General features: G+C 37.5%; 1 protein-coding gene across 2 annotated transcripts in view; it reads right to left on the bottom strand.

Annotated features, from left to right (window-relative positions):
• Unc5c (unc-5 netrin receptor C) overlaps positions 1–13,947 on the bottom strand; it is a 334,931-nt gene that overhangs the window by 74,451 nt on the left and 246,533 nt on the right. For both annotated transcript variants that reach the window (XM_048333767.1, XM_048333768.1), the window contains exon 4: positions 12,967–13,070. In XM_048333767.1, the coding sequence (XP_048189724.1) occupies positions 12,967–13,070 (104 nt within the window). The remainder of the gene's footprint in view (positions 1–12,966; positions 13,071–13,947) is intronic.

Here is a 13,947-nt window from a genome sequence, read left to right as displayed (position 1 = left end):
CACTCATATGTATAGTTTGCTTCCAAAATGCAAACTAACAATGAAGTGACTCCTTGCTCCTTCACTGTTTGCAGTTATGCATTGGTCTTGTTTGTCCCTTAGCAGTTAGACGACTCTCAGTCTCCATTGTCTGTTCTTCCATGCCTCAGTCGACTACAGTCTGAGTTCACACTCACTGCTCTAATCCAGCTTCACTCTCAGAGGTGACCAGTGGCCCGTTCCCCTTCCCTGAACTTCGTGTGGCTAGTCATCTTGTCCTCAGCAGCCAGATTAATGTGGAATTACAAACTTTCTTTAGTTTATCCATCAGTTTCATTTCATTGGGTCCTTTGCAGGATCTTACTGTGTTTCCTGTCATTGCTTTCTATCCACATTAGAATGACTCAGGGAGCTTTACCACCATCTTCCTGCTTGGTCTCCCTTCAGGGCTCTGGTTTCATTGCTGTGACTAGGGCCGCAGGCTCCATATAGCCTGGTTTGAGAGCAATGTGTGTGCAGGTATTTCCTGGGGAGATCTTATTAACTCTTCTTCTTTTTTTTTTTTTTTTTTTTTTTTTTTTTGCCAGTCCTGGGCCTTGGATTCAGGGCCTGAGCACTGTCCCTGGCCTCTTCTTGCTCAAGGCTAGCACTCTGCCACTTGAGCCACAGCGCCACTTCTGGCCATTTTCTGTATATGTGGTGCTGGGGAATCTAACCCAGGGATTCAAGTATACAAGGCAAGTGCTCTTGCCACTAGGCCATATCCCCAGCCCCTTATTAACTCTTCTTGAACTCCAAAATACTAACACCAGTCCCAATGTTTTGTTAAGCTTCATCTATATTTCCAATTACTTTCCAGATAATTCTACCTGGGTGACCAATAAACATGAAAAGCATAATCAGTGCTACATCGATCACAATCTTTCTTCCAAATGATCTCTTTATCAACTTGGTCCTCTTCATCTTTGTGTGAAATAATGGTGTCAGGAATAGGCTCTGAAATTGAGCTCAATTTCTCCTTTATGTTTAAAATTCTAAGATTTTCATGATTTCATGAAGTGTATACAGATAATAGTAACACATAGCAAAAAAATGTGCTACCTTATTTAAGAAAATTGAAAACATGCTGTGACAGTTTTAAAATGAAACTTTTCCTAGGAAATATTTTGCCTTGATTCTACCACATTAGCAGTCTAGTATGAAAATCAATCCAATAAAGCCATACATACCATTTGTGTCTTTTTTTTTTTTTCTTTTTTGGAGCTGGTTCTGGGACTTAAACTCAAGACCTGGGTGCTATCTATGAGTTTTCTTTGTTCAAGGCTGGCAGTCTACCCACTTGAGCCACAGCTCCACTTCCTGCTTTTTGATACTTAATTGGAGGTAAGAGTCTCATAGACTTTACTACCTAGGGATGGCTTTGACATTGATCCTCAGGTCTCAGCTTCCTGAATATCTAGGATTTTCAGCATGAGCCACCAGTACCGGAAGAATTTGTGTCATTTTAATGAACCAAATTTCGAAGAGGTACCATCAGTAAGACTCCATTATAAGGGAGAAAAGAGACTTAAAGTCACACTGGGCTCTCTGTCTCAGCTCTCTAGTTAACTGGCTTTACAATCTTACACAGGCTTTTCCAGAATCATCCTCTTAACCTGTAGCATGGAAAGGCTCATAACTCCAGAGGATCTAAGGGGCTTTAATGAGATACAGTAGGAAAAGCACTTGTAATTAGGTGATAGTAAATATATTTTATTGCCTAATCCTTGGTAATGACTTTTAATTCAGAGCTGTTTCAGCATCATGTATATCAAACATCAGTGACTTAGTACCCCTTCATGTCTCTATTAAGAAGTACATATCTCTTTTTATTATTGGCACTGTCTTAGTATGTAATTTTGGACTGGTCTATATTAATTATACAAAGTGGTTTCACTATGATATTTATAATATGTATATAATATACTTTCATTATATCTCTTTGTATTATTCTTTCAACTACCTTTTCTCCTCTTCTTTCCCCACTTTAAAAAAATTTGGTTGGTTTTATTGTGCTATTTTAGTGTGTGTGTGTGTGTGTGTCTGTGTGTGTGTGTGTCTGTGTGTGTATGTATTATGTGCATGTAGTATACTTTATATGTATAGTATATATATGCATAGTATTTATACGTATATATGCACAAAATTCTCAGCACACTAACATTAATGAAGACGAGTGATTGTTAATTTGCTCATTATTTTTGGACTGAAATACATTGACTCTATAATTTGTGCCCCCAGGAAAGGTAGCCACCTTGACTTGCTTTATGGTGTAACTTAAGGTACAACTTTTTATGACTCCTAGATGCATAGTTTTATGCTCTCCCTGTTACTGGTATTATTTTATAAAAGTCTGAACTATTTTCTATACCGGGTACTGACAGAGATATAAATGATTTTCAGCAAAGTATGGAGATCATTTTTCAGTGGTTCAGGTTTCTGTAGCTTCTTTGGAACAGCAATCCCAACATTGAACACCCCTCATATTTCAAATGTTCCCTATTACCTCTTCCCTAAATGCTTTATTATTCAGTTTAAATGCTTTTTTGATTTATGCCATCAGCAAAGACAGAGAAAAACATATTAACAATCTCAGTGGATTATCCATCTGTAGCTCCTAATTAAATATAGGATAAATTATAATCCTCAATTCAATCTTGATTTACATGATCATATATACTCCTTTATTCATTGCCTTCATCTTTATAAATTAGAATCATGAAAGCTAAAGTATCTAAGAAGATTCTAAGACTTCTAGTCCCCAACTTTTCTCTTGTTTAAGAGTGTACAAAGTCCAGCTAGGTGCCAGTGGCTCACCTCTGTAATCCTAGCTCCCAGGATGCTGAGGACCAGAGCCTGAAGCTCACCAAGACAGGAAAGCCTGTGAAATTTTTATCTCTAGTTAATCAACAAAAAATCTGAAGTGGCTCAAGTGGTAGAGGACTACCTTTTAGTGAAAAATCTAAGAGACAAGGCCCTGAGTTTAAACCCCAGAACAAGCTCTCTCTCTCTCTCTCTCTCTCTCTCTCTCTCTCTCTCTCTCTCTCTCTCTCTCTCTCTGTCTCTCACCAATAAGGTATGTTGTTGTTGTTGTTTTAAATTATTTTCTGATATCCTTCAGAGATGGTTGGTTTTTGTCAGGCTCAGGTTAACAATGGGAGGTGTTCATTGTCTGCATGGTGAGTTGCAGCCTTTCCTCTTTTGATACATGAACTTGTTAGCCCTGGGATTGGTTAAGGAATCATCTAATCATATATGTCAATAATAAAGAGTCAGGCACCTTGCAGTTTTCTTTTCTATTCTATTCCCTTGTGAAAGACAGATGTGTTGTGTCTAATTATTCACTGATTGGTATCGGGAGAAACATTAACATAATCGGCACATTTGTCCTAATTAACCAAGGGAAACTGCCACATGCCACCCAAGATGAAAAGTGAGGCCAGCAACCATTAGCTAGGAAAAACTACATTTATCAGAAAAAAGATACTTTGTTCATTTCAAACTGGGACCCATCAAATCGGAACACTGGGGGTGAAAACGACACAACAGAGTCGTGAAGTATGCACACACCTATGAGAATGGAGATTCAGTGGAGAATTGTCCAATACAGGTACATTAATCAAACAAATGGGAAAAGCAATTATGGGGGCAATTATCAAATGCACACTCAGCCAAACTAAGCTTCTCCAAGGAGCAGTGGCTTGCCTCTGGGAGTCTGCCAAGTTTTACGGATTGGTTTTGAAGTGACAGGTTGGAAGTGTGTGTGTGTGTGTGTGTGTGTGTGTGTGTGTGCACGCGTGCATGCATGCACACGCATGCATGCATGTGAGCATGTGCACACGTGCATACATGCACGTTTTTGTTTTAACTTTAGACTAGTACTTCTTAGACTTTGATACACGGGTCAGTTTAAAAAACTCATAGTAGTCAGTTTACACATAATAGTCAGTTTGGACTGAGTCAGTATCTCTGGCATGAGAGGGATAGCATCAGTATTTTCTAGCCATACATATATGAGAGTTCAACATGCCTCCAAATATACAAACTAGTACTGCAGACTGGTCCTGTTGATTCACTAAAATGAAGATTCTGATTAAGTAGTCAGGGGTGGTGCCGAGGTTTCTGCAACCCTAAGAAGCTTCTACATTAGTCAAAGGAGGATAATCTACCACACCACAGCCTGAAGAGCAAAGCCTTAAAAACGCTAAGATAGTTCTAAAGGTATTAAGCCACCTGTACATGCTATTAACAAACCATTTAAAATTTTTGGTAGGCTAGTTTAACTTTATTTAGTTTTTAAATATCTTTAAGTAGTTGTACAAAGGAACTCCTCTTCTCACAAGCCTTTTATATACATTCACAGGGACGAGTTAGCTGCAACTTGACTTAAATTTCCAATATTATCTTAATTTTTGCTTTTTACACCACCAATAGGCATCTTATTGTCCTTTCTAGAAACTTCAGTTCATCAGAAAGTATTCTTGTATGAAGAAATGTGCTAGATGTCTGTCTGGACAAATTCTGGAAGGCTCCTTCTGCTATACAGGTATTTGCTTTTCAGATTAGGAATAAAACAAACATTTACTCACTTCTAGGTTGGCCATTACATATTATACTTTATATTTCCCAATAGCTCTGTGAATTGTGGGTATTTTTGTACATCAGAAAAATAGGTTGGTCTTCAAGCAAGTTGAAATTATATTTTTAGACAATTGTAAGACAAAACAGGTAAGGAATTTTAAACTGAAGTGTATTTTACTTAGATGTTGTAACTTCTGTGAATGGGAGGAATTTACCAAGAAAATGAATTTGTTTTCTTGCTAGAACAACAATCCATTAATTGCACTTATATCTGGCTCATTGCTTTTGAGAGTGGAACATATTTGGACCATATTGTGGAAGCAAACTTGTTTTAAAATTGGAAAACTTTAAACTTATGCTAGACAGGGGGAGGTAAGAGAATGTGGACAAAAGAACTCATAGAAAAAAACAGAACATATCCATTAATTAATTTTTTTAAAGTAGCATGGCCATATATAACAGCTTCTTATAAGGGAATAAGAAATAGCATTGAAATATCCTTAAATTACTAAATTTTCCAGGGCAAGATTACTATACAAATTGACTGCTCCATGGAGGGCTCTTTAGCAATTTTTAGTGTTAACTCGGCTTTCAAGAAAACTAACTGATAACCATTCTTTTCATTTTCCAAGGCAAAGTGTTTAGGATGGCAATGAAGTCTGCCAGCCACAGGAAAGTATGAGCTTTCTGTCTTCCTTGATTGCCATTTTCCTTCCACAGTTAGTTTGCAACAAGTGTAGACTCTACTTCTGTAGACAGTCATCAAAAGAAAGAAGTACAGCCTGCACCATCAAGGCAGAGATTATATAAAACAGCTTGGGTCTAGTGATCAATTTTAGGTCATTTAAGAGAAGTTCATGATGTGAGTGGATTCTGCATGGGAGGTTTTACTCACTCCTCAAGTTCCAAATATGATAGACTTTCTTCATTAAATAAAATCAACCTTAATATGATGTCCAGTCTTTGGTCCCCATGGTACTTGAAGTGTGCCCCTGTGTCTCTTTGCTTTTCTCCCTATCTTCTATTTTCTTTTCATTGGGTGAGGGCAAGATTCCCTAAATAGTTTCCCTTCTTTCATTTGTAACATCACAATGTCATTTGAAGGACATGTATCAGTCATGATATTTCTTACTTCGAATCTCCAATCGCCTTGCACACATTTAGTGACAAATGCCTTAGCATGTCAGTCACTAATCCCCTCTATTGCTGTCCATTCAAAGTCCCCTTGTGTTCTCTGTCACTCACTAGAACTTGCACTTGAACCTCCAGTGCAGCACTGTGATCCCATCATCCCCATGGAGTGTATTTGTGCTGCTGCTCCCACTGTCTGGAGCTTTCTGACCCAGATATCTAGAAGATTGGTTCCTTCTTGTCATTTGGGCCTCAGCCCAAATATTCTCTTCAAAGATGATTTTCCTTGAGCTCTAAAGTGACTCTTAATCCCAACAAACATCTCATGTAATTTCTTATTTCCTGAAATTTACGGTTATTTGAAATTATCTTCTTTCATAAATATATACACACATCACACATAGATATGTGTGTGTGTGTGTGTGTGTGTGTGTGTGTATCCTTTGTATATTCTTGCTTATTGTTTTTCTTCTCTGGGAATTTTACCTGATTTATTTGTATTTCCTGCAACCTTGAAAGTATCTGGCCCATAAGTTAATGCTAAAAGACAGAATACATATTTTGTAGTAAAGTTAGAAGGAACTACTATGTTTGTGTTGAAGTCAAGTCTCTAATCTATAATAATTCAAATAAGATCTAGTCAGCTTTTTTTGCTTTACATCTGTTCAGGTGTGGTGACTCATACCTGTAAATCCTAGCTACCTGGAGAGGGAGAATGGAAGACGGAGGTTCAAGACTAGTCCTAGGAGAAAGAGCTCATAAGACCTCATCCCAATCAATCAAGAAAATTGTGGGGCTGGGGATATGGCCTAGTGGCAAGAGTGCTTGGCTCATATACATGAAGCCCTGGGTTTAATTCTCCAGCACCACATATACAGAAAATGGCCAGAAGTGGCGCTGTGGTTCAAATGGCAGAGTGCTAGCCTTGAGCAAAAAGAAGCCAGGGACAGCGCTCAGGCCCTTAGTCCAAGGCCCAGGACTGGCAAAAAAAAAAAAAAAAAAAATTGTGGATATGATGGCTCACATCTCTTATCCCTGCTACAGTGTAATTATAAATAGAATTCCAGCATATGCTGGTTTGGGCATAAATAGGAGATCTTATTAAAATAATAACAAAAGCAAGAAGGTCTGACGACATCACTCAAATGGTAGTGCCTGCCTGCCTAGCATGCACATGGTTGTGAATTCAAACCCCTTTGTCCCATACACATAAAATACTCTATTTAAGATGGTAAGGGAACTTTTAGTGTACACAGTTCAATAGGCCATTATTGAACTCTCTATATAATTATTAGAGGTATATTGGAAGAAAAATCTATGGGACTAAAATAAAAATGTAAGAGTACACAAGGTCTATTGAAACAATGCAAAGCTTGAGAACTATTAGTCAGAAAACCTAGAACTAGTGAACATCTGTTTCCAGGGCTGACAATCATGTCATAATCAAGACCCCTCTTGTTGCTATACACATGCTGGGAGAAAATTCCAACAGCTCTAACAGTGTCCTGAGAGCAGTGTCTCTTTCCTTTCAAATTAGTATTCAAACTCTTCTGTTCTCTCTGAAGCTCTTTTGCCTGCATAGAATATAAAGCACAGCTTGGTAAGCAATGCACCTGGATGGAAATTTGTCCACATGAGGTTCCAATTATGAGAGAATAGGAGCAAAACATGGACGGCTCTCAGGAAAGAAAGTGTTCAGAAATCATTAATAATCAATTAAATGGAGGGCCACCTGATGTTGCCTATTTGCTATAGCCTCCAATGGCTTTTTCCTTTGACAGTATCAACATAAACAAAATCTATTCTATGTGTATCACAACTAAACTCAGAAAAAAAAAGTCTATCCTGTTGAACTTCACCCCGTATTTTCCCACTTGCTATAATTAGAGATGCAAATGTTGATAAATAAGATGACTGTTTTTAAGTACAATTGGGTCAATAAGTTGAACATTGTGCCCTAATCCTCCAGTTAAACTCTTATGAGGAATAGCTCAATTATAATTAGGGAAGCAATTATCCCCTTGTTAAAGGTGAAATAAATCACAGGTTTCAGTGAAAAATTCAGTTTTGTTATTTGTACAGTGCCAGCAATTCTTGTATCCATTGCTGCTCATATCCCAGTGGTCTCCAGAAGAAACCATCTGATGACATAAAGGATCTCTGGGTGTATTTCTGGCTTATCAAGTGACGGGAACATTTTCTAGGCATAAACTAAAATGAGCAAAAAGGGATTAATTTGATAGAGGAATACGATTATGCCAGTGTGGCAGCCCAGCAAACGTTCCATGAGCAGATTAATGTTCTAGCTTCTTTGGGGGAAGAGGAGGGAGGTTTGTCTTTTCAAAGAGAGACAAATGCTTCACCAGAAATGGAAGAAAATAATTATCATTTTGGATTGATCTGGGCAAATGTGCTATGAAACATCAAGCAAGATTATTTGAGAATATTTCTGGGGTTCTTTACCCACTAAACAATTTTAATGCCATTTTTATTAAGCTCCACTACAATTCTTGAACTAAATTATGTCATAAATAGCCTTGCATTCATTCCAACTCATTCTCCTAATGAGTGGGAATCCCACTCGTGGGGTTCAGTATCAGATTCTCTCACTGGACACTGAGTTCTCCCAATAGAGTTAGAGGTTTAAGGGTGAAAAATATCCTTCTAGAAATTTCTTTTGTGCAGGGGTAGCCTGTCTATCATAGCAAACATGACCTCTTTCATTCATTTAATTAAATATACTCAGAGAACCAGGCTTCAGAGATAAAACATGAACAAAGGGTAGTTGGCATCTATCAATCCAGTCAGGCAGGCAGAAGAGTAAGCCGATACATTTCAACCTAAGTAATAGTCAGAGCTATATAAAATCATGGCATGTAGGAACTCTAGCTGTAATAGTTCATCCATACCCGGGTATATCTCTTCTGAATGTATTGCCAAGTCACCATGTGCTCCTTGTATCTGTATTCTGCTTGCTCCCTGAGATTTCTCGAGCACTTTGCAATTCAGACACTGAAGGAATGATATCTGAATAAACACACGGCTCTTAGAACGCTGGTCCTGAGCTAAGGATGCTAGAAAGAATGCAGGGAGATTAGAGAAAGAACTAGCCAAGCCTCGCTCTTGAAACCCCTTGTGATTTATCCTGAGGGCCCTCACCACATAGTTTTTCTAAGGCAATGACTATGAGAAGGAACTGTAAGTCTAAGTGATCTCCAGTTGATGGCGGTTGGGATGGTGGGTTGGCCTCTCCTTTTTGGAGAGTATCTTTGTTATTTTCTCTCCTTGAGCTCTGAGAAAGAGATCTAGCAACAGAAACTTCTGCTGAAGTTTCCTTTCTGGGATGAAGCTTAAGGGCAGTGGGTCCATTTAGGATCATGAGGACTACATGAACAAAATGAAGTGGAATGGTCCCACACGAATGACAAAGGGTCATTTCCTTGTCTTAAAGCTCACATACAATGGTATCTTTTCAGCATTCATAGCTATAAACAAAGCAAATGGCTACAAAAAAACACAACAAACAGGAGCCATTCTTTATTTTTTTTTCAGTCCTGAATATTGAACCTAGTACATTCAATGTTTCACTTGAGTCATGCTGTTAGCCCAATTCAGTGATTCTTCATTAAACACAAATTACTTTGTCATACATCCCAGGGATCCAAGTGAAACAATGTTTCCAGTGACTATTTTTAATTTAAGAGATAGAATCTAGTCTTTGGGGACCTACTAAGTGATAATAAGATGATATACAAATTATGGCTGATTTCCTTGATGGCAGTAGACATATTCTAAATGGTTTATGTGCATCATCTCATTTAAATATCACAACCACATTGTGCATAGGTACATCCCTTTTCTCCATTCCATAGCTGATGAAACTTAGGTTCAGAGGATTTAAATATTTGACCCAACATCCCCAAATAAAAATGAGCATGTTTAGATTTAAGCCTGGAGTTCTGTGTGGAGATTAAATAGGCTGGACATAGTGTCTCATACCTATTTCCCTAGATAACCAGTAGGCTGTGTTTAGGAAGATCATAGTTCCAAGTTACCCCAGGCAAAAAATTAATCAGAGTCGTTCTCAGTCATGATTGTACCTATGATCTCAGTCATATGGAGGCCAGGCAAGAATGTGAGAACATATTTTAAAAAATAACTAAAATAAAACAGGACTGTGGGTATAATTCAAGTGATCAAGTACCTGTCCGGCCACAGAAGACCTTGAGTTCAAACCCCATTCCACCAAATGTAAATGAAATTCGTTATACGGCATAGTGGAGACCATGGGATGCCAAAATGGCAGAGAAGTTCACAGTAATTAGCTCAGTAATGCCTCTGTCATGATTTACATCAACATATTATTATCACTGAGACTGACATTCTTGGAAAAGTTACCAATTTAGATCAAGTGAAGAAAATTATTGATCTCTGAATCCTGTAAAGAATGCACCTACTTTCTTAACAGACAGGGACATATTATTATAAAAACAAAGATCAAATAAATTGATCAGTTTTATGTTCATTGAACATTTGCTGATTATTAAAGTCATTTTTCTTGAATACAAGATTCCTTGGATTCCTTTTAGGGTCAATATTGTATTTTATGTTACTTTCAAACGACATAAAGTTCCTTAAACAAATAAATGAAAATTAAATGATGAATGCATGGGTATTAAAATTAAACTAAGCATGTCATCTTTTAATGCCCCGAGTTACCTTTCATCCCCATCTGTTTAAATTTACATGCACTGTTTGAGAAAATGACAGTTGTCAGGTGTCATGTTAAGGTGTTCATTAACTTTCTACTCTTGGTCACTTTAATAGTGTTGAAATGCATCTACACAGGAGTGTATTAGACTGCCTTTGAGCATGTGTGTTTGATCTCTCTTTTGACTTAAAAAAGGAATATGCATTAAATATAGTGCTTTGAATGTCAAATGGGTATATAATTTCCGAGCTTGCCAAGCATTAATTGGTCTCTTCCTTAGTGAGGATACAAGTAAAATTCATAGCCAATTACTTTTCAGTCATAAATCTTTACTCCCTGACAAAGTGAACTATTTTGTTGAGGAGACTGAAAGAAATGGAAAATACCAGATTCTCCTAACTGAAGCTTTCTGTAGTTACCTTTAAGAAATATTAAGTACAAATGAGGTTAGGGCTACCTCTGTTACTACCCCACTATGTTCTACCTAGCTATGTTCTGCTAAGTACTACCCTGATATGTTCTGGTCTTCAGGGTGGATTAATGGAGGAGATGTGCAGTAGAATTTTAGTAAGGAGACAGATGCACTATTATAATTGTGGGAATTAAATATTGAAGAGGGAACCCTTTCTTTGCTTGTCGACACACTAAATCTCACCAGATTTGAATGCTGGAAGCTGAGAATGTATTGATGAATGAATGATACAGCTGTAATCATGTAGTCTATGGCACTGTGCTGGAAAGTTCCATGAGATGCCAATTACAAGGTAAAGACTAGTTATTTCTAAATAAAATTGTAAACTTCATTAAATTTCCATAGATTTTTTACATTGTCTAATAGGGATATTCATGGCTCTGACAGGAAAATGAAGCAGTTTTCTCTACATTTTCAATTAATAGTATTTACTTGGAAACAATGCAATTGGATAGGTGGATTCTGTTATGTGAAACTAGCTACCTGGCCTGATTCCTATCTTCCTTTCTATGTTTAGAAGATTAAAAAAATCATATAGTAAGGGCATTATTATTTATCAATCTTTTCTTTCTTTTGAGCTGGTCCAGAGGCTTGAACTCAGGGCCTGGGTGCCATTCCTGAGCTTTTGTGCTCTAGCTTTCTACCACTTGAGCCATAGCTCCACTTCCACCTTTGTGTGTGTGTGTGTGTGTGTGTGTGTGTGTGTGTGTGTGTGTGTGTGTGTGTGTGTGTATTTAACTGGAAATAAGATTCTCGCAGACTTTCCTGCCCTGGCAGGCTTCTAGCCAGGATTCTCAGCTCTCAATCACCTGAGTAGCTGAGATTACACTTGTGTACCACTCGCATCGGGTCGCATCGCTTTTTTGAACAGTGTTATAAGTCTTGATAATATTTTCCATTTTAGGGGCAGGAAAAATTTTACAGTTCAACTTTATGAAAAATCAGGTCACCTGCATTCTTGAGATTCATAAATAGGTTTGTCTGGCCATATTTGCCAAATGTCTCTGTCTAGATGACTCTATGTGGTTCCTGTGACAAGACTCATCAACAAATTGGCAGATAGGTAGCTTGTTCATCTGAAACATGATTGAGTCTGTAGAACCTTGGGTTAATTAGTGTAATCAGGCTGGACGCCCTAATAATCATGAGAAAAGGATGTTGTTTCAGAATTTGGGCCTATTTACTAACAACATGGATGCCAGAACATTGCTTTTCTTTAAAATGATGCTCTAATAATCTGATCAGTGTTCCTAGGAGATCATACAATCTCCTGTGGGTCCTATAAGCCCACAAGCAGTCTCTTGTTTTGAGCTAATGAAAAGCCATGGTATAAATCTGACTTCTAATACTGCATTAGTATTAGTCAGTAGGCTTGTTCCAGCAGAAACATTGGAAAGGAATGTTTGGCAGAGAACTTATAGCATGAAATAAATTGACACTGATTACAACTCAAATATCTATGGCATGTGGACATCAATTTTAGGAAGCTTTTAAAGCCCTAAAATTTTTAGCTTGTACACATACAGATCAGTTTCTTCTAAGACAAAATTATTGGGAGTTAACCCAGTGAAATGTAGTACAAAAAATTAATTCCTAGATCTTTGCGTCCATGTCTCTGATAAAGGCAGGAAATACACATATGAGTCCAGGCCCACAGCACAGACACACAGACACACAGACACACACACAGACACACACACACACACACACACACAACTATTACATTATATTTTTTGCATCTCATCAAGTACAATGATAAAATTTCTGGCACCTTCAGTCTCAGTATCTCTTCTTATAGGTGTCAAATATAATAAAATAGCATTTCTTGTTTCTTGAGAGTGAGTGACAAAATTAATACAAGCTGCCTGTAAGCTTTGTCCAGTGGGCCATTCTAATTGACTCCCAAGTCATTAATCAGCCCCCAATCAATCTATGTTGCCAGCAGCAGCAGTTAGGTCTCCATTACCCACCATTCATCATGCCCTGCCCCAGTTCACTGCACCATTAGCCATGGATTAGGCCTCTGTTAGAATAGCTAAGTATCAACTGTTACCTCAGCCACTGGGATCCCTTCAGGTGGCCGGCACTGTAGTAGGACTTCCTGTTCCAGTGATACTTCCTTTCCCAGAGGCTCCTGCTCAAATGTCTTCCGTAGATCTGGAAGGTAAAGGTGATAAAAGAAATACATATCAAGGTTAAATCACATGTATCCATTTACAGAAAGTGCTAAACACACTTCCTACTTCAGTATTTTATGTCAGTATTTTTATGGCCCAGGATTTTTAAACCACATACTGTGAGTACTGTACCATAATTTGGGTAGTTATTTTCCCTCTGGTGGAAGTTGTGAAATTCAAAGCCTATAAACTGCACCTACTTTACACTTCAATAGAAGCCTTTGGAAATTCTATTTTAATAATTAGTGAAATTTGTTAATTGGGCTTTAGAATTGCCTGATAGTCAACTATGATCATTATATTTTAAATAAAAAACACTCCATTTTCATGATTCCTGCACACACAGAGTCCCTTATGTGCATAAATATTTTCCTCTTTTCTCACAAAAGATACTATTAAAGTTGTAGTAACTCTGGAGTCTTTTGATCAATAAATCAAAAATGAGCTTCTGTTGCAGGATGGAAAATAGTACTCTGAGGAGTTTTCCAAGAATGTGTAATTTTTGAAATGTCTGAAATACAAGGCAAGAGATGAACTATTTAGAAGAGTGCAGAAATAACCCCATATGTAGTATTGAGACCAATTTTCAATTAGAAGATTAAATAGTCATTTCTGCTAAAATAGATCTCATTATGAATATACATAGTTATACTTGCTACAGTAATAGGGACCAGGCTTTTAGCAACTTCGTGGTTAGATATCAAAATGGGAAGAAGCCAGCTTGTCATTATAAACCCATCAGAGGGAGTTACTTCAGGAGGTAGGTTTAAATAAGCCATTACCAAATGCATTATCTGATGATTTTGCTTTAATGATTTAGCTTCAAACGCTAAATACGTTTATTTAATTTCTTAAAG

The sequence above is a fragment of the Perognathus longimembris genome, chromosome 24 (genome assembly GCF_023159225.1).
Source record: "Perognathus longimembris pacificus isolate PPM17 chromosome 24, ASM2315922v1, whole genome shotgun sequence".
NCBI classification, from domain to species: Eukaryota; Metazoa; Chordata; class Mammalia; order Rodentia; family Heteromyidae; genus Perognathus; species Perognathus longimembris.
The sequence above is the reverse complement of the archived record's forward strand: the minus strand, read 5'-3'. Positions and strand labels throughout refer to the sequence as shown.